This window comes from Athene cunicularia (assembly GCF_003259725.1).
Source record: "Athene cunicularia isolate RWA chromosome 1 unlocalized genomic scaffold, athCun1 chr1_part1, whole genome shotgun sequence".
Lineage (NCBI taxonomy): Eukaryota > Metazoa > Chordata > Aves > Strigiformes > Strigidae > Athene > Athene cunicularia.
The window spans coordinates 5,472,334-5,493,920 of NW_020799091.1; the positions used below are offsets into that span (position 1 = coordinate 5,472,334).

Genomic DNA, 21,587 nt, shown 5'->3' on the forward strand with positions numbered 1-21,587 from the left:
TGATAGTTTCTTAACTAAACCTGTTAAATTAATAACAACTTGAATTGGAGCCCAGATTACTGGAGATTCTCCTGTATCTACAAATAATACCATTTTAGGCAAACAGGGAAAGAGGAAAGGCTTCAAACATTAATTCTTATGCACTCTGGAGGGGAAACATTTAAGGGGGAAAATTCAAAATCCAGTGTATAAAAGTTGATAGCATGATTTCTAGGTGTTTCCATTTTGTAGTTTATATGGTGTTTCTTATGTAAACTTATCCTTTTGTGTTGTACAGTGTAAGATAGAACCAATGTTACAAAGAGTTCAGAAGGAGACTGGGTGGATACAAGCAAAGTGTTCTTTAGATGATCCTATCACGTGTCACCTATTAACAGCCAGCTTTTTTGCTGTCCAATTACTTTAGGGCTACCACCCTTTCCAATGCAGTCTCTTCCCTTGCAAGCACTGGCCTGTCCCTCACAAAAGTTGATGAAAGGGAAAAACAAGCCGCGTTAGAGGAAGAACAGGCTCGCTTAAAAGCTTTAAAGGTAAGCATGCAGAATTTTTAATTGAAAACATTTTTCCTGTGTTCTTGTTGATAGCTTACTAGGATTCTTAAAGGAGCAAAGAGGAGAAAACAGAGTTATTAATTACTGAACATGTACTATTGGCAAAGTACTGAAAGTAGAATCTTATGTACATATACCATACAACTTGTGGAGGGTTTGTTAAGATAGTTTCTGAAGTATTTATGGCACCACTGACTCTTTTAAGTAGGTGACAGAAGTGTGTGGAATAAATAAAAAGAATTCTTTAGTCCTGCTTTACTTACCTCCAAAGTCGTATACACAAATGTTGTTTCTGGATTTCTTACGCCAGTTCACTTTCCCAACAGGAACAACGTCTAAAAGAACTTGCAAAGAAACCTCATACCTCTTTAACAACTGCAGCTTCTCCTGTGTCAACTGCAGCAGGAAGCATAATGACTACACCAGCTATTGATATTTTTTCTACCCCTAGCTCTTCAAACAGGTATGCTTAATGGGGGTGCTTCGCTGAGACGCACTGGAGCTAGGGCTTCCTCTAAACTACTGCTGCAATGTGCATTGCAGAAGGTTGGGTGCACATTAGTCATGTCATAAGAAATTATATTTTGGGTGAGGTTGATGGGAAAATAACCTATTGCCATAAATAACATAAGTGTTTTCATTGTTCATTTGCAGAATAGTTTCTGATACAAACCAGCTGTTGACAGCCTTTGTAGCTGTTCTTAGTCAGTGAGCCAGACAGTTGGAACTGTAAAACACATTTTTGTCCTCAAAGAACTTCAGAAGTTAATTTGGGAAAAGTCAAATAAAAATTTGGTTTGGGAGGTCATAAAGATTATACTGAACTTAATATTGCATTTCTAGATCTTTAAAAGCAGAGTGATAACCAGTGTTTTTGGTAGATATTCAGAAAAAGGAAAACCTGAAATAGGGTTTGAAAGAAGAGGCAGGTTTTGCTTTCTTGAGTTTTATCTGGAACACATCTGTCTGCAAGGACTTACAAAGATATAGTGCAAGAGTACTCACTGCACACTAATCCTGATCTTTGACTAGCAGGAACTGTTGGTATGAGTAAGTGTGTGATCTTCACTCTGTAAAATACCTGTCAAATCAAGCAGCAGAAGGTACAGTGCTTTTATCAGCATAGAAGGAAATAGCTCTTTGACAGCATATTTTTGCTTTGAGTGTGATCCTAAACATAAAGAATTGCTTAGTTATTCTGTTAGAGATCACATAAGAATCGCCTGTTCTTTAAAGCAGTCAGAACTTTGACAGCCTACTTTCCCCATTAGAAAGCTGAAAAATTACTTGAAACCAAGTATATGGGAAATAGCTGAATCTCATATAAGGAACTAGAGAATCTGTCAGTGTTGGTAATGGAAAGACTTTCTTGAAAAAAAGAAATTTTGGATTGATTTTTAGAGGCAGATTTGAAATGAGCATATACTTTGAACTAGTAACATGAATATCTGATCTTGTTTCTTAAGAGGTCTAAACCAGAAACATCTGATAAAGCTTCTTCAAACAGCCAGAATTGCTACATAGTGAAGACAAGAGCATTTTCTTCTTAAAAAACCAAATGCTACTTCGTCGTCATGTTTAAATTCAGTTGCTGGCAGTATGAATGCTGTGAGCAAAGAACAGATTTTACAGCAGGAGCTGCCATGAAGGGGATATGTTGGGTTATAAGTTCAGTTGCTTGCTGTTAGATGCAATGTGTCTGATTAATCCCTACCATTAACTTGGACAAGCTTTACCTTGAATGTTATCTTGGCTCTGCTGCTCACATTACAGGGCTATGCCAGACCATGCTGCTTTTTAATAGGAGCAGTAGTGGCAAAATGTGACTTCAATCACTGTTGAAATGAAATAGTAAAATCTGAATGATGCAAGTGATTGAGTCAGCAGGAGAATATAGAGAGATCTAGAATGTCGCTACTAGGCTTTAAACTCTTGTGCCAGTCTCCTTTCAAAAGATGCTTGGATGCCACAGATTTAGCCTCTGTCCATAGTAGCAGCCATACGTGCAAATTTTGTTTTATTTCATCTGCTAAAAAGTTCTGGGTGAACGCCAGTACTCTTTTCTTTTTTATTCCTGAGACTAATTTAAAGTATTAAATGAACTCTCTGCAAGAGGATGAATTTTACTGTTTCTGTTTGACACTCAAATTACTGCAGTAGTTGCTAAGACTTCACTCTTCATTTCCATGTGATGTTCTTGGGTCTCAATTTGGTTTTGAGTAGTCTAAATGTGCATTTAAATGAGTTTTCATTCACACAACTGGTGTGTGATAAAGTGTTTCAAGGCTTCTTACATTTTGCTTTCCCCCAAGTTCTTTAATAGCTCATCGATGGTAAGCCAGTTTCTCAGCACTGATTGATAGTGGGAAGAGATGAGTTGTGGAATTTAGATGTAATATTTTGGTGGAGCAGCCCATTACAGTTCATTGTCAGTCTGCTTTTGTCATACTGTAGGGCTTTCATAAGGTTATTTTAAAAGCTGCTGAAGATTGCTGAACAGAACATGCTCTAGCCCTGGGTTGGAAGATGACTCCTTGTCTTTCTGTCTTTGACAGCTTTGACAAAAGTCGCTTGGCATAACATAGAACTTAGCTTGCTGCATTAACACTTTTCTACAGAACTGAAAATGTGGAGTTCACCAGACTGCCTGATTTTGGCTTCATTCTATCCGTTTTCTAACAACCAATTTGTAACAAAGCTTTCCTTGCTGTTGACAGTTGATAGCATTTGCCTTGTTTTGAAAACTGTGATGTAGTTCAAACTGTTGTATTAATTTATCTTTGTAGCACTTCAAAGCTGCCAAATGATCTGCTTGATTTACAGCCAACTTTTCATCCGTCTGTACATCCTATATCTGCTGCTCCACCAGTGGGAAGTACCTGGGGAGGTAAGAATTCTGAATCAGATTAAGGTTCTAATTGCCATGGCCATGTTCCTGTAAATGTTTCCCCTGGTCTGTGGACTGTTTCTTCCTTAAAGACAGACATCTTGCAAAGACAAGCTACAAGTGGATGAAGGGAGTGGAAAGTCAAATCTGGGTATGGATTAAAATAATGTAGCAGTATGTGGTGATTACAAGGAATTTTGATATGACAGTTCTTAGTAGCAAAGTTACTTTAGTTGTTGACCAGCTCTGTCAGCTTCATAACTGCTGTCTTCAAGAATCATGTAACAGGTTACAGAAACTTAGCTGTGAGAAGTCAGTTCTGTGAAGATGTCTGCTGGATAGCCCATGTTGCATATGTAGGAACTTGAATACAGATTTTTTTAAATATACATTTTACATTTTGTTAAATGTTAAATCAAATTTGCAGATGACAATAGATCAGAACTTCTATGAGGCCTGAAAGGAGACAGTTGTGACAACTGTGCATCAAAGCTAGTTATTAAAAAAAAAAGGCACCTCTTCACAAATTCTTTGCTGTATTTAATTTAACTACAAAAGCAGAGTAGCAAAAAGTTGTTATTGGATCTCTTTAAGTGGAGGCACAAAACTTGTAAGCAACTTTTCCCCCTGAAATTTCCTTCAGAACGCCTGAATTGTCATTCTGCCCAGTTGCTGGAATGGATTGAATGAGATATTAGATTATCTTACTGATACAGGCAAGTGTTTGAACCAAGGAGGCAAGCGAGAGTGTTCTAGGAAGTCATGAATGGTACTTCCAGATTAGTTTGTTAGCGTGTTTAGTCATTTACCCAAAGCCACTTTTCTCTTTACTGCTTTTCAATGTTGCAGAAAACTTCTGATGTAGGTCATGTAGCCTCCTTGCGCTGTTGGTTATACTGGTGGAGAAACAAAAATCTTCTAGGAAGATGTTTGTTTTCTACATAAATGGCACTTAATAAAATAGTAAACTTCTGAACTATGTGGCCATTTCCAGATTATTTTTTTATAAATCAGATGCTTGCAAAAATGTTTTCTTTTATGATGTGAAAAACGGGCAATTGCTGCTTCAGAAAGTTTTGTGGGCATCGAAATAATCCTGTTCTGAAATGTTACTTAATTATTTATTTTTATGAGCTTTTTCTAAACATCTTTCCAGTTATCTAATATATCTTCATAATAAGCAGTGTATGTATTCTATTTTCCTGTTTACTTTTTGCTCTGTACTTTCCATTTTGTGTACCTTCTCACATTTGTTTGTAGGGAAATAACACACAGTTTTGACAGAGGCAATACTAATGTGTGGTAACTTCAAAAATAAATAAAAGTAGCTTTCTTGTCCTTTAGCTTTGAGCAGAGAATCTTTTGAGAAAAAAAATGAAGTGAGAGGAGCATATCAAGTTATGCATACAGATTTCAGTGTTTAATAGGCTTAGAGTTTAGCAATGGAGAAAAATGTTTTGGGTCATCTTGTTTGCTTTGTGCAAAATATCTTCTGTTTCAGTTTGTCCTATTTGTTTCATGGGTGAGAGAGAAAAGGCGAAATTGCCTTCCTCTAAGGTCTCATCACAATCTAGCATTTCTTTATTAACCTGGAAATTGAGCCTGAAAGTCTGTGTCTGTTGTGTTACTCCTGGTAAGAATCTTCAGTTACAGTCATTGATATATCTGCTTACTATTGACACATTTCTAAATACTTCTAAGATCTAATTAACTGTGAAGATTTAGGATTGTCTGCTAAAATTTTAGGCTAAAATTCTGGGATCACCATTTTTTGTGCTATCTTGCATCAGAAAAAAAAAAAATCTCTTCAGCTATTACAGACGTGAACACTTATTTCACACAGGTGAGGTAGATAAGAAGTGCTTTCCACATTTTACAGATGGGGAAATCTGAGCAATTAACTGACTTGTCTGAAGTCATACGGCAAGTCAGTGGCAGAGCCAAGAATGGAACCTGAACTATTTCCAGTCCTGTGCTCTAACCACTGCACGGCATCCCTCCCTTAGGTAATTTTCTGACATGATGTTTGTATTTGGTGTATATGGTGACTTTGAGAAGAGTATCAAACCAGCTAGGGATTGCAATGGGCTAAAATTAGTTACTGTTAAAAAATTTTGTGCAGCAGCTCTTGGGCATAATAAAAGGATAAATTGTTACAAAGGCATTATATTTGGGTGGCTGCCTTTTGGTCTTGTGCTTCCAAAAAACTTAAAGCTAGCAAGGTTAAAAATCCCCAGAGAACGGGTTCTGTAATTGTGTGGTTTAGTTTGGTTGGTGGTTTGTTGGGGTTGGGTTTTTTTCCAAACTGTTAAGAGATGTCACCGAAAACCCTTCGTCATTGTTTCTCAGGTAAAATATTTGTAGTTGGTTAACTTAAAGGTCGAAGTTTGCAAAATTCTTAAAAGCCCCTGATTCACTAATGCCTAATGATAGCCTGAAGGTGCAGAGCGATTCCATTGAATCATTGAAACAGATGCCGTGTGTATTCAGGGATGAAATTGGGCTTCAGAAAGGCTGAGGTTCTGCTGTCAGGGGAGAAAGTAATTTTAAAAATCTAAATATGCAAGGATATAAATTACCTAAACCCAATTAATTTTCAGTTACCTTTGTCACAAGCATTGGCAAGTTTTGAGACTTGGACAAGATTGAACACACTGGCTAGAATAAGAATGAGGCAGATGAGTGAAGAGTCTGAGAACAGGTGACACTTCTGAGAGAATCTCGATAATCTAAAGTTGTATTGCATTGTCTTGCTAGTCAAAACACATGAAACTTCATATACAACCTTGGGATTTGGGAACAGAAAGTAGTATCTAGTAATTTTTCTGTTGAGTGCATGTGTAAAATAATTCCAGTGGACAATAGTTTCAGACAAATATAGTTTAAAACTTTTTGTCCTTTTTTAACTTTTTTCATATTGTTTTATCTGAGCTGTTTATTGTTCCAGGACCATTCCAGCTGTGTCTGTCTTTGCCAGCTATCAATTTGTGCCTAAACTTCAGAAGCAAAATGGATGTATCCGTGTGGAAATAATGTTTGACCTATCTGTTAGGATTTTTTCCAATTACAAGGACAACTGATAGAATCAGAATAATATGAAGAGGCAACAGAAAAAACAAGCAGGAGCTGATTAAAAGATAATCTGACCCATTTCTTTGTCAGGTCTGTTCTACAGATTCTACAGTAGCATTCAGAGCAGACTAGTTTTAAGCAGTACCTGAAAGCAACTTTCAGGTGACTGGCTGATTAGAACATCCACAAAGTTTTCAGTGGTAATGACTATCTAAAACATATATAAGACAATACAAAGTTTTGTGTTGCTGTTACATATTGCAAATACTCACTAGCTTATTCTGCTTATCCTTTATTCAGTGTTTGATGCTGTCATTTTGCTGACAGTGATTTAGGAAAAGGCTTTTTAAGGTACTTCACTCATTCTTGCAACCTATCCAGGCAATTTGGGAGAGAAGTAGGTCGTAACTGAGTGAGATATCTTGAGCTTGCAGGAAATCAAACCGTGTATTATGCCTGCAAAGAATAATGCAGTTATGGTTTTAAAATTTCATACTTTTTTTTTTTAGGACTTGAATGTGACTGAAACCTACATGATCTCAAGCTTTATAGTTTAGAATCAGGAGATGAGACTCAGGGAGAGAAAGTAGCTTATACTTTGAAGCTGCTGCACATATCACAGTAGTATTTACAAGAGTTGTGGATAAATCTGTAACTAAGTTGGGGATGGTTTGTTTTTTTTTTTAAAAAAGGCCAGAACTGAAGTACTCAAGAAATCCCTCCTATAATTATTCACACATTTCTTTGTAGTGGTTTTGTAGAAGATCAAGTTGCAGTTCTAGGCACTGTAATAATACAAATAGTGCTAGATGCAACTCTTGCTGATCTCACTAGTGAGTTCTTGAGTTTTCCATCAAGAAGCCAGACGGTTAAACCACAGCTCCTTCTGTCAGCGAGTATTGTAGCTGCCTTTCCTGTCCTGTTTATCTGTTAGATCCTGGAGTACAGGAGTATTTTATCTTGGTAATAGTATCCATCCTCAGGAAACCTTGAAACTCTCATGCCTCGGGAAGTGACTCACGTAGATCCATGTTTTCTTCATTCCCCAGTGCAGTTTGACAGTTTTTTAATAAGGAACATTTTCCTCATCTCTGCTCACTGGCTATTGTCCTTCAAAGCAGAGAAGGTTTTTGCTTGCTTGCAGCTAATGGCATATCCACAAGCTTGTTGCTTCTGATGGTTCAGGTAGTAGGGAATGTGCTTTTGTTCTGTATGCTACCTTGGTGTGTTCATAGCTCTTGAAAACTGGATGATTCCCAGTAACAAAAAAAAAAAAGTAAACATAGCTTGAAGAGGAAGGAGAAGTACAGCTCTGATTTTGTTTGTTTGGGTTTTTAAAACCATCAGGATGGTGTTGCATTGAATCCTTGCTTAGCACCTGTGGCTCTGTGATGCTAAGAGGCAGTCTCTGCTCCAGAGAATTTGTTGAAAGTATCAGGACATGACTGAGTGAAGCAAAAAGTGATTGTGTTTCAAGAGGAATAACATTTTCAGGATAAAACACAGTGAGTAAGAAGCTTACTTTAGGACCAAGATGGTATTAATTAAAAAAAAGTAATAAAATTTTAGCTGACACCTGTAGTCTTTTTCTTGAGCAGAGAACAGAGAATGCTGGACCATTTGACAATTAAAGAATTAGCTAGGTCATCCCAAGTTTAGAGATGCAGGAGAAAACTGTACTCCCTGGACTCTTCTTAACTCTTGCTCTTCAGTACCTAGGAAGCAGCATGTAACTAAATCTCCCTTTTCTTCTTTCTCTTGCTCTCTGGAATTGAACAGATCCTTTTTCTGCTACTGTTGATAGTGTTGATGATGCCATTCCAAACCTAAATCCTTTCCTTACAAAAACTAACGATGCTGCTCATCTGTCTGTGTCTTCTGATGTATCTACTTTCACCAGTAGGACACCCACACATGAAATGTTTGTTGGTAAAGTACCATTTTAAAATAATTTCCTATTTCCTAAAAATTTTAACATTACTTCAGTTTCTAAAGTATATTTGTGGGACCTTTCAGAAACTAAAAGCTGATAATTGGGCTGATTTTGTGCTATGTTAAAACTTGATTTAGTAATTATGCCATGAAAATGGTGTTAAACTCTTTGCTTGGCTACCTAGATGGGATTCTACCTGATGTAAAGGAACTTATAGTTAAAGCAGGTGTTTGAGTACTATTTTACATAACATCTCTTATTAGGAATTTTAAGGTAAAATACTACATATGCCTGAGAATGAAGAGCAAATGCTGCTGCTTGGTTCCTCAGGTTGAAATGTTCTTTTTAAACATAGGAACTTAATCCAATTTTTTGGGGTGTTTTTTCCCGAGTCGTGTTATTAACAAAACTGGTGAAGCCATGCACATTCTGGTGCATGGTTTACTCAAAATGTTTACTTTCTAGGCAAGAAACTAATGACTTGCCATTTTAAAACTGTTGAAATCTTGCTTTGGAGACGATTCAGAATGGCTGTCACATGAGAAATCCTTCTAAGATTTCTGTTGGTGCAGCTACATAGCAATTTGATTACTTTTCAATATGAAGAATTAAGTTAGCTTTCATGGACTAAAAATCAATTAATTACATGTCAATCTTGTTCTTAAGCAAAGCTAGGTTTAAAGACAGTTGTGCTGTACCACAGGCTTTCTTTTTCCAGTTTGAACTCCACTAGAATAGATCCCAGAAGAATCTAGACTTATAACGGAGATCTATATCTCTGATACTTGTTAACACAGATAAAACAAAGGGATCTCTTTAGAGATATTCATACCATCTACACTTTGTCACCTTAAGAGAACTAGTTTCCTAGCTTATCTTTGGATAGTGAAGAGAGAAAGTAAGCAGGATCAAGCACAAGATCTCTTGCTGTGAACTTCTCTCCACAACTCTCCAGGAGGATTAGTTGGCTAAGGCAGTAGTGTACAAATACTTTGGGCTGGTACTACTGCGTAGTAACCTGGCCTAGGCTTCTAATCGCTCTGTCCCACAGTTCCAAAAAAATGTGTATGGTTCATGTGAATGTAGAATGATCATTTGAAATACAGCCTTTGATAGTAGGTTGTTATTCTATCTGATTTCCTCTGTGTAATTTGTTCTGCAGTTATGCAAAAAAATTTACAGCAGTGCAGGGCTGTGAACAAGGATCCTGATGGGTTTTTGGGACGTTCGCTGGTTTGTGTAGTGTTCATCGCCCGTCAGCCCTGAAGTCACTGGAGATGGATGGCATTGATACACTGCCTTCTCTCCTGATGTCTCATTCTCTAAAGATATCTAGAACCAAAGTGTGACCTCCTGACAGATTGATATGTGAAATGTAAATGTGCAATTTTAGCTGTACCACAAGCAAGGTGCTACAATAACGGGAATGTGGATTTAAAATAACTTTTTCTGGTTCTTTAGATCATTACAATCCATTTACTGAACTAAATCCCTTTGTGGCAACCAAATATGAATCCACTATTGGGCTGTATCCTTATACTTCAGGTATAAGAAAAATGCCTTGAAGCTTTTACACTAATTGCTTTTCAGGGTGTAAAACATGGCATTTGCTTGGGAAAAGAAAAAAGTATTTAACCTAATATAGCTGTAAGTTTGAAACTGTGCTTTCCCTTTTTGTGTTATAGACAATGTAAACTTGTTTCTAATCATGTGTCTGTGTGTTGATTTCATTCCATTGGTTCTATGTTATTAGAGTATATGTGGATTTATAGACTGACCTGAAATTAAAGTTTTGAATAGCAGATAAATGGTGTATCTTGGTTCTCTTTCTGTAACTCTCCCTCTTCTCCTTTCCTGGCTTTCTCTCTTGTGTGACACGCCTTATCAGATTCTTTTTGTGGTCCTCAAGCTTACCCTAATGCTTCTCATTTCCGCAATGAGCCTTCTTCTGTAGCTGGTCTATTTGGAGGTAGGTAATGGGATACGGCCTTACCACAAACGCAGAAATTTGAATGTGGCGTGTACCTAGAACTAGTAGGTATGTTATTGGCTACAGAACTGCATTGTTATAGTGGCTCCAACTTTTATTCATGTGCTTGTGCTAGGTGTGTTGTCACAGATGGTGTGTATTTTTTCAGTTTGTGCTTTACTAAGGCTGACTCAGTCTAAACATGAAATGAGTATCTCCCCATTTCAGGATCTCTCGTAGTTTACATGTTGCTACATACCACGCAAAAAACTTGCATGTTATAAGTATTTTCTCATCTTACTCTGCCTCATTGCTTTTAAAATGAAGGGATTGGGATGTTTTTGCTGCTTACGGCATTTTTGCTTATATATTACTCTTAAACGGTGTGCTAAACTAGTACAAAGCTTTGCAACATAGCATGAGAAAGAGGTATTTGCTGCATTAAATTACTGGCTAATCATTTGTGCAGCTGTATAATGGCTGTATAGTGACCAGTACCAATGCTGGTTCTGGAATACCATCCTGACAGTTGCCAAACAGGCTGTCGACCATGACACTTGATAATGTGTCTAAACCAGGTGGAACAGGGAGTGTTAACATTGTTGTAATGCAAGGTTTAGGAATACCTTCAGTAAACGGTTTGTGGAAGAGTTAGTTCTTAAAAGCACCATAAAGTCACATTTTGGTTTAGTGTCTTTGAATTGAAATTAGCTGAATTTGTTCAACAAAAGGTTGAATACTACTCAGGACTCTGTTCCCTTTGTTCCATATCCAAAAAACAGGTTGATTAGTTTCCATCAAGTCTTGTTGGTTTATTCCCTCAAGGAACTCCATTAAAAATACTGACCTTTGCACCTTTCAAAACATCCATGTTAGCCAAAATGCCCTGGGCTGGTGGTTGATACTGGGTGTAGGATTTAATCTTTTTCAGAGGCTGACTCAGAGGAGTCCTGTGTATTGTTTTGTTTTCTGGTTTGTCTCATCTTGTTAGCTTCATACAACTTGGAACTTCCTAAAATGCAAGAGCAGGAAACTCTGCTTGTTTCAGTTAAGGCCATTTTCTAAAGAAAAAATATGAGCTGTTGTAAGTCAGGTTTTCTATTGGTACAGGCATGGTTTTAAGAGTTGCATGACATCCCCCCATCAAAAGCATTCCTATCTGCAATGCAGAGTCTCTGAAATGGCTTGTTATACCTGACAGTATACTTGTCATAAAGATACTCGTTTTGTTATTTACTCCCTATCTTTTTTCCACGTTACTGCTTCACATGTTTTGCAGTATGCTGTTTTCCTTGGTTTAATGAAAAGTACATTGCTCAAGTTCTTAAAGATTGATGCTTTTGAGTTATGAGTTTTATGTTCCTTTAAGACAAATAGGAAGGAACAAGTAATCCGTATTTCTGTGAAGTTTATGTTCAAGCGTTGTCTCCTATAGTTATTAATTTTTTAGGTGAAATGTGACATTTCAGGAGAATGTTAAGATTGAAATGAGGTGCTGTCACAGCAAGCTGAATGAAATTGAAGAAGTATTCTTGGTCAGTTATTTGTGCTCACTACAATGTTTTACTGCTGATGTATTTGCGATCCTTTTATTTCTCCATATCATCAAAATTTTCTTTTAGAAGTGGGAAGAACTAGTTGTCAAGTTGGCATTGCATTTTCTTTGGTCCTTTTCATATAAAGTAATAATTATTTCTGTAATTGCCTGAATATCAAGATGATGCACATGCACGCTTGTGTACATAATCATATACAACATTAAAAAGTACAATTCTAGAAACAAATCAGTATTGTCTTTCATATTATTGAACTATCAGTACTGCTGAACATAATACACAATGCTTTGTACTGCAATAAATTTTCACAGTATTGAAAAAAATTACGTGTTTGGAGAACACTGCTTTACAAATACATAGGAGACAAATGGAGTAAGTTCAGACAGTTGAAACCTGGCTTTAACTCCCCTGATGTTGCCATAATTACTAGAAACTTACCTGCAAAACATGGTTGCCTGCAAAAGGTGTGTCCAAAAATAACTAAGTGCTATAAAAATCGTTAGTATTAAGCGTGTGGGATGCTTTGGCTCTTACTCCAGCTGTATATGAGAAGTAAGACAACTAATATGAAACATGGAGGGAGTAATCTTCAGGCAAGTAATCTTGAAACAGATTCTGTACCCAGCCAGTTTCCCTGGAGAAGCATGGTGATTATTTTCTCAAGAATTTCATTGGAAGTATTTGGTAAAAGAATAAGGAAGATGTGAATAGTTAGTCCAGAGATTTAGCAGCTGCAGGAAGGAGGAATGTCTTATGGCCCCTCTGTCTGTTTTTTGAGATAAAAGCCTTCTTTGGAGGAGTAACTTCAAATAAACTCCAAATAAACTGCTTCCAGCTCTTTCTCTTAAATGTTTCTCAGTGTCAGGGTGTAATCTGGACCTTTGAGGGATTCCTAGTCTTTCTGTGGTCCTCAATCTACATATTATTTGGTTTGTCTCGCTTAAAGAAGATGGATTCATGGGAAATGCTGTATAAAAACATTCAACTTCTTTCTTTTTCCCCACAGGGTTCACTCCGTCTCCTGTTGCTCAACCACAGCCATCAGCAGGCCTTAATGTTGACTTTGAGTCTGTCTTTGGGAACAAATCTTCTAATGTTGTCCTAGATTCTGGTGGTAAGATACTAAAATAGAAGATGTCCTTTCACTTTTTTTATTCTTGAGGTATAAATCTCTTATTCTGCATGTACTCATACTGCTGTGATAAGTGTTCCAGCTGAAGAAAAGAAAGCTGACCTTAAAAAGTCAATAGCAGCATTCTTTGTTCAGTTTTTCTTTATTAATCGAATAATTTGTCCTTACACATTGTTCCTGTGTGTACCCTGCTGTAATGTTTATTTCTTTCACTTAACTATTTTGTGCATTAAAACTCCATACAGTGAACAGCCTTCACTTTTACATGCTGTCAACTGAAATTAAGTCTCTGTTTGTAGAATGTGGTTGACAGATTTAAAGTTGCGTCTTAATTTCATGTATCTGTGTGACACATTTTTAGCACTACTTTGCCTACCTCTTACTCTTTTTATGTTAAGATTATTTCAGAAAATGATAAATTATCCAAACATACACAGTTAGTTTGTGTTGTAGTCATAGTACTCTTTCTTCTCTTTAGAGCATCTAGGAGGCAAATATTTTCTGGTCTTTTGAGATTGAACTCTTGACATTGGATTCTTTTCGGATAAACCAGTTATTCACTAAAAGCAAATACACATCTGTTTTTATAAGATTGATATACTTTAGATACTTATTCTTTATTTTGTCTTACACTGATTGCTTTGCAGTCATCATGAATCCATCCATTCCATGTCAAATTGAGGTCATGTAGGTTAAACTAGTGAAATATCCTTCCTGTAGTATCTCTTCCTTTATCAGAAGGCATAATAAGTTTTATCCTTCTTGTATAATGTAGTGTCACTAAGTTAAATTTTGTATTTTAGCTGTTTGTTGAAATTGCTATATATTTAATTGAATGTCACAACATTCATGAGAAGCCGTGATTCAAATCACTTCTCTTATGTTTATCATTCCAAGGCTTTGATGAACTAGGTGGTCTCCTAAAACCAACAGTGACCTCTCAAAACCAGAGTCTTCCAGTTGCCAAAGTACCACCTAACAAATTAGTGTCAGATGACCTGGATTCATCTTTAGCCAATCTTGTAGGCAGTAAGTATTGAACGACTAACATATAAATACTTACTTAATTCTTATAAATGAATAGAATTTCAATAGTATTTTTTTCTACTTTGTGACAGATTTGGGCATTGGAAATGGAACTACTAAAAAGTGAGTATGCTTAATCAAGACTTGAACATTTTCATTTTCTTGAGAGTAGAATTACACGAGAGTATAGGTTCAAACCTGTGTGTAACAACACAGTTTTAACCTTCAGAGCACGTTTGGGACCGTACTTTGTTTCTCATACAAGGTATAATGAACTGTTGAGAGCTGTTGGAAGGTGACTGTAGGCTGAGTGGTACTGACAGTGATGATAGCAGGCAAGATGTCCTCCTGTCATGGCTTCCTTTCAGGCTTTGTATATACTTAAGAAATTAGTTCATCAAAATGTTTCTTTGTAGGTGTAGGTAATCTTAGCACACCTTAAATACTTTGTGACCTGAGTGTGTTTAGAGCTGTATTAAAGATTGTGTAACTACATGATCTGACTTGTGGTTGACCTTCAGACAAGTGAATTTTGAAGCATGGCATATTCTAGAATAGGCTCTAGCAGCAAAGTTGAGAATGTGATTAGCAAATTTCAGGCTTATTGGGACCATCTGTGTCAACTCTGAAATCATTCAGAAATCTAGTATGCAGTTGCTCCTAAGCTAAACTATCTTGACCCAAGGAAAGTCAGCTAGATTAATTTACCTGTGCTGGGGAACTTGACTCAGATTGGATAAAGCTGAGGGTGGCTCATGTTGAACATCTTACCTTACTTTTCCTACCTAAACTGTCACAAGACTTTTTATTAACTTCTTTCCTAAAAGAGTTTCTTTCTTGACAAAAGAAGCCACATTTCCAAGAGAAAGCACTGTTGAGAGTGTTTTGTAACAAAATCCAATGTTTTCTAACAATTATTAAAAAAAATTTATTTAAAGTGATGTAAACTGGACTCAGCCAGGTGAAAAGAAACTAACAGGTGGTTCCAACTGGCAACCCAAGATTGCACCTACAACTGCGTGGAATGCTCCAACATTGGTAAGCTAATACTCATTTTAAAATAGTTGGTTCCCTGCAACTTAAATATGCAGGGCGATGTTGAACAGAGGAATTTAAGAGTGATCTATAATTGAAGTAAAAAATACTAGAAAATTGAAGGAGTGGTCACGTTGAAATTGGGTTTGTTGTTCTTAGCTGCATGGTTCTATTAAAAAGTTTGGGTTGTGACATGTGGAGCTTTAGCATAAACTTCAGCAGTGTTTGACCAGCCTCTCTCATGGCAAGATAGCAGCCTTGGTGTTTCACTCAACTGATACAAAACTGAATCCCAGTGGTGTGGGGGGAGCACTTTGCAGTATAGAAAAGTGGAAGTGTAAAAAGTCAGTTCTTCAGGTGTGCTGATACATCAAGTATGTCTGACATTACAGCTCAGCCTGCTCTGGGGTGAGAATGGGCCAAGAGATTAATCCTCTTGATACTTGTAGATGTGTCTGCAGTGATGTGGGCTATAGCTTTCTTAATGTAGGTAACCACTGCTTTCCTGCCAAATTCCTGTGCAATTTGTTTTTAATGCATATCAATTTTAGGGATCAACTTCATAGTGTCTACTGTAGCAGGTAGTATTGGCAGGAATTTTGGGGTAGAATGTAGAGTGGGGGTTCTTAATTAACATGCAAAAAACAAAAACAACCTGAGGTTGAGAGTTTGAGTAGTTTTCACAACGCTAACAGAACATTTTTGCATGCGAATTCTACTCGACCTTTCACCAATGACCTGGAGAAGTGTGCATGGACAGAACAGGTTACAGGCCACCCTTGAGGATTTATTGCATCTGACTAGAACTCACTGGGCGAGGTTGAATCTGCAGTGTAATAATGCAGCGTTGTGGATTTGGAAAGAGAGCTTGTTCCTCTGGATCCACCACCTTCTTCCCTGCTGGGTCTCCCTTATCAACTTGCTACGTTTATGTAGGGAGAAGTGTCTGTGGACCTTACCGGAGGGTGTGTAGATATTGAAGAAACCGTAACTACTCACCTGCTTTAATGACTGGTGGTTTGAGTTTACTTGTGTGCTTGAATCTGTTTAATAACTCATGTCTTGTATATATGTATATACATCTTCTTGTGATAAGTCATTACGCTTAACAGCTTTTATTTAGAGATACTATTGAGACACTTCCTGTGAAACTGTTCTATTAACATAAAAAATCTTGAAACAGAAATAATTGAGGGGAAAAAAGTTTATCTTCCTCTGCTGGTCTATTTATTGTGGAGTTGCTGCTGCTTGCTAAATAAATATGCTTTTGAAAATAAGGCTTTCTTGTCTTTGGGAAAAAGGCATATACCAAATAAATGGACTGTGCAATGCAATTACAATCCTAATAACAATGACAGTGTCACAGGTGTATGCTGTCTCTGTAAATGACTTGAATTACAAGAATGTGTTGGGGTAAACATTTAATGTATTTGTGAACTAAAAGGCTATCTGTGTATATTCCATTGTGTAAGTATTTGCTTCTAATCCAGTGTTATTGCATTATGTAATTGTTCTCCCTGGGAAATACAGAATGGCATGCATTTTCCACAATACGTAAGTGAAACAACCCACAGCCTTTTTGCAATCGACTGGCATGCTGATATTAACCACTGCTGTTGCAGAATCTCATAACCTTCTTGCTATTTACACATTTCTCATTTTAAAATCTTTGGTGTGCCAAAAATTGAGCTTTTCCTAGCATACACAAACTTCATAGGTGGTCTGCAGGCTCTTGACTCGAATGATGGCATGGGAAATACCAAGATTATTTTTCCTTGCTTTAAACTGTACCATTTGCTGCCAGAGAGCTGGGGTGTGTGTCTGTGCTGCCTTTAATGCACTTGGTGAACTTTGAATGAAGATAAAAATGTTTGTGTTTGAATAACTGCATGAAACCTCACGGGCTTCTGTTATACTTGGCACTTTATCCACATTTACGGTAGACCATGATTTCAATATATTTATTTTTTTTTTTAGTTGGGGAGAGACCAATATGTCATTAATGCTCATATGAAAAAATAAAAATCCATGCTGACGGTTTACAAAGGGCAAGCAATAACCTGTGCTTGCTGTCTGAGGAATGCAGTCTTTCATTTCAAAGTATTTTTTTTCTTTATGCCAATGGTGATATTGGTCTTTCCCTGTATTCTGTTTTTATTGCAGGGTAACTCTAACTAAAGGATGGTAGGTCCATACTTGAGCACTCAAAAAATCAATTTAGTCAGCATGTTTGTGTGTGTGGATACATAAGCAAAGCAAAAAAAAAAAAAAAATTTCAGGATAGTTTTGTCAGCTGTGTGAAGTGTATAGATAGTACACAGTCTAGATAATTCTCAATTGGGGAAATCTGGCAATTAAAATGCCACTAAAACTGGCTACTATCTATGAAAAGGCAGCTGATACCTTAAAACTGAATTCAGAAGCAGCTTTGCTGATGTTACAATTTATCTACTTTAATTCAGTATTATTTCTGTCACTTCCCTATTTTCAATAATCTGTATACTAAGAAATGCATACAGTATTTAATTTGTCATGAACAGTAATCCCCACAGCAATAGCATGAAAATTAGACTGTTTTTTCTTAAAGGAGAGGGTAGAAAGAGGTGGAATGGATAGACAGCAAGATATCTGAATATTTCTAAGCACCCATTTATAATCGGAGGGGAAAAAAACATTTTTTTGTCTTTGTAAGAGTTAATAATTTAGAAAGTGGATAACAAAACTGTTGAACAAAGAGTATGGTTAGGATCTCGAGAACTGTCTTTAATGTGTTTTTCGAAGAGTTATCAGCTGTTTTTCTATGTATATGTTGCCAAGTTGTTTACAACACGTAGCTTCATCCCAGGTTTTGTCTGTTGACAGCAATCTTACTGTAACTTCATAAAAGTCAAATTAGGTTAAGAGTAATATAAACGTATTGCAAGGTGCTAAGAGGGATTTTAACCTGTTCAAATTCACTGTACTAAGTGGGTGAGTGAGAGGGAATGCATGTTGGTTATTCATGTTGGAGGTGAACTGATATTGCAGCATGGTAGGAAAATCCCTATAGTGTGTATGTCCTGGCTAGACAAAGAGAACTCCTGTAGTGTCAGCAGAAGCAATGGTCATTTGGTCTTTCAGTCTTTAAAATTCTCTCTTAAGACTCCTTGTGCACCATTACTTCTGATACTGAAATATAAGTATATACTTCATAGTATTAAAAAAAAAAAGCTTCTGCTTCCTGAATATTTTCTCTCAAACTTCTGTGTCTCATAGTATTCTGTTTGAAGAATACAGTGAGAGAATGGTAGCTTGCAGTTTAGTCAGCCAGAATTGTAACAGGTTAAAAGCAAATACATAATGAGATTTGCTGAGATTGCCTAGAAACTTTAGCTTAGGTATTGTATTCTATCTGAAATAATTTGGATACAGTCTTAACACAAGATTGCAAATCCTATTTATTCTTTGCTATATTCATAGTAAGCTAAGTGCTGCAGTTGACCCTTAGAAAGCAATGTCTTACCAGTGTGCAGCTGATCTCTTCTCCTCTCAGTTCACCACTGTTTTTCACACCAGGCACCACCTGTAATGGCATATCCTGCCACAACGCCAACGGGAATGATGGGCTATGGCATGGTGAGTGGAACTCCTGTCAATCAAGTCAGATGCTGTATATCGTTTCATTGCTTGTAGCTTGGTAGCAGTTGTTTTTCTGAACCATTTTACTGAAGATTGAATTTCAGCTCATATTGGTTTATTCTTCACCAATTTAAGTCCTGGTTTTCTGAATTACTTCAGTGGTTATTGTTTGAAATTCCAACTGCCCTTTCTTGCTTCATTTTGTTTTTCATAAACTTTTTATAATTAAGACATTCTTGGTGGGCTGTGAGTATATCATGGAGTATAGCTAGCTACATTCACAACAGGAATGTTTCATCGGGGAAGTGAAACCTTCCTTTAATACTTGCTCCCAACCTCATCAAGTGTATCTAATTATCAGGGCTACAAAACTGCAAGTCTGTGACATTGCCATGTGCCGTGGTGTCAACTGAGAATTGCATCTCTTGGTGACACAGCAGTACTGGAAGGCTTTTGACATAAACCTGACCTTGCTGCTTGTTGCTCTGAAAACTTGTTCAAATTTTTGATCTTATTTCAAATTCTAAAATATTTCTGAAATTATATGCCTTAACTCTTCTGTATTGGTATGGTGTTTATGTAGCACAGCTTTGCTGGGTGAATAAAAGGGGAGAACTTAGAACAGTTATTCTATTAAAGGGCTCACAGGTTAGTATAATGAAAATAAGATAAATATTTAATCATATAATCAAATTAATGATTTATTATTTGTATGTGCTAAGTGAACTGCAAAAGTGGTCAGCTATGTTCCTGAGGGTCTTTTGGGAGGGTATCATGTTCCCCATTTTGCATCCATGAACAACTGTAGTATGTTCTGTGCAAAGTTGTGGTTAAACCATCTTTAGTGTTGATTCAGACTTGATCTGTGCAACTTTGCACTGACTGTACTGGAAGTATTTGCTTAGTTATTTTGATTCAGCAGCTGGGGAAGGTAACATGTACATTAGACTATATGTATAACTTCCTATACACTATATACATATGGCTAACTATATATAGTGTATAGAAAGTAATCTTGCTTGTTTTGTAAAGCAGCTTTCATTGCGGGGTTTAAATGCCAATGTAAAATGGAAGCTGAAATTAACAGGAGCCTTAGCACTGTTACCCTGAGCTGCTGTTCCTTGTTCAAAAGCGTGCAACGCCTGAGCAGATGGGCAAGGTGGGCCATTACAGAATGACCGAGTAAGCTTTGTAACACATCCTGAAAACCATCCTGGCTCAGTCAAACTTTACTCAGGGTGTTTACTGCTAGGAATCTCTGAGATGTTGGCTGATTTTTACAGGTCTTGCATTTAATTTTTCCTAAAAGCTATAGTAGGTACCATAGTTTTGAGCATGAATGATTCTAAGCAGCAGTCTAGTAGCAGGCGTTGCCTTGGTGAGGACATTCTGGGACAGGCAATTTCATTAATACCTTTGCAATTCCCTGACTGCTGGTTCCTGTGTCTTCCTTGTGCCAGCAGTTTGGGGTTTTTTTTGGTTGTGGTTGTTTAGTTTTGGTTTGGTTTTTTTGTGGGGTGTTTTCATCAGGGAAAGCTTTTTGAACGGGTTCATGTCACTGCCCAGGCAGGTAGTTGGTGTGATGGGAGTACCACCAGGGCTAATCAAGCAGAAGCTGCTTGGCATGGAGATGGCTTCAGTAGAACTGCTGCTGGGTATCAGCCCGAGCCTGAGGGGAGGGCCAAAAGCAGCACTAGAGATGGGTGTCTACTTCAACAAAATAATTTTCTAAGACCATTCATATATGTTAAATTCTTAATCTGGCTCAGCCAGTCACACTTTAGACTTTGATTGCATAATGACAACATTAATCATGCATATAGTTTTCAGTTTTTCTTGAACTCTTGTCAGCTCTGCATTGATAGCTGTAAAAATGTTCTTGTACTTTCGAAAGCAGACAGGGAAGTGTTGTCACACCTCTGTTTTGGGAGCAAGGGGACCAGCACAAATGCTTGCGCTTAAACAAGTATTTTATTGTATTGGATCTTTGCAGCAAGAGATTAAATGGGCTCAGTTGTTATTGAGAGTATTCCTTGAAACAGCTCTAATGTTCCTTTCTAGTGAGATTGTGCTATTACTGCTTTTTCCTAAGTATATGCGGCACTGTTGTTTGACCTATTACACTTAAAATTATTACCTTTTTTTCAGAATATTGTAGAAAGATCTTATACGATTGCATGTATCAAATATAACCAAGACTTTTCACCCATTTACCATTTAAATTTCTCGCCCTAAATATTTGCAATGTATTAATCCTATGTGTGATTTTATGTTGTCTGGATTTTCTTAGCCATCGCAGATGGGAGGCATACCAGTAATGACACAGCCAACTTTAATATACAGTCAGCCAGTCATGAGACCACCAAACCCTTTTGGCCCTGTACCGGGAGCACAGGTGTGTATATTCAAAATCATTGGTGCTAGGAACAGATTATAGCTGGGACAGTTTCTTTAAAAGTATTTTAATATATTCTTGTGTGGGACAAATGTATTGCACGAGCCTGTAGTTCATGTAAGGGTTGCTTCACGTTGAGGTTGGCAGCATCAAGTTTGTTTTACTGAAGCAGAGAGGACAGTGTTTTAAGGCGGCATTGTTCTGGGAATGTGTCTGAGATTATCCTCAACACCCCAGTCAAAGGACAAGAATAGTTAATGTCTGTGCTGTTTGCTGAAGACAGGCTTTTTCCACAAAGTTTTTGTGTTCTCTGTTGCTTTACCTCCAAGTGTGGCTTTGAGATTGTGCTGTTCCAGCTTTTCCCTAAGTATATGTGGCACTGTTCTTTGACCGGTTCCACTAGAAGTATTAGA

At 37.1% G+C, this 21,587-nt stretch overlaps 1 protein-coding gene across 8 annotated transcripts in view; it reads left to right on the forward strand.

Moving 5' to 3' along the window:
- The window catches only part of PICALM (phosphatidylinositol binding clathrin assembly protein), a 70,692-nt gene that overhangs the window by 40,896 nt on the left and 8,209 nt on the right, over positions 1 to 21,587 (forward strand). For 2 of the 8 annotated variants that reach the window (XM_026851447.1, XM_026851601.1), the window contains exons 10-22: positions 407 to 530; positions 878 to 1,014; positions 3,338 to 3,438; positions 8,290 to 8,439; positions 9,905 to 9,988; positions 10,332 to 10,412; positions 12,975 to 13,082; positions 13,998 to 14,129; positions 14,219 to 14,249; positions 15,065 to 15,164; positions 16,692 to 16,715; positions 18,717 to 18,776; positions 21,070 to 21,174. In XM_026851447.1, the coding sequence (XP_026707248.1) occupies positions 407 to 530; positions 878 to 1,014; positions 3,338 to 3,438; positions 8,290 to 8,439; positions 9,905 to 9,988; positions 10,332 to 10,412; positions 12,975 to 13,082; positions 13,998 to 14,129; positions 14,219 to 14,249; positions 15,065 to 15,164; positions 16,692 to 16,715; positions 18,717 to 18,776; positions 21,070 to 21,174 (1,237 nt within the window). The remainder of the gene's footprint in view (positions 1 to 406; positions 531 to 877; positions 1,015 to 3,337; positions 3,439 to 8,289; positions 8,440 to 9,904; positions 9,989 to 10,331; positions 10,413 to 12,974; positions 13,083 to 13,997; positions 14,130 to 14,218; positions 14,250 to 15,064; positions 15,165 to 16,691; positions 16,716 to 18,716; positions 18,777 to 21,069; positions 21,175 to 21,587) is intronic. The other 6 variants (XM_026851522.1, XM_026851773.1, XM_026851951.1 and 3 more) reach the window with 4 other exon arrangements.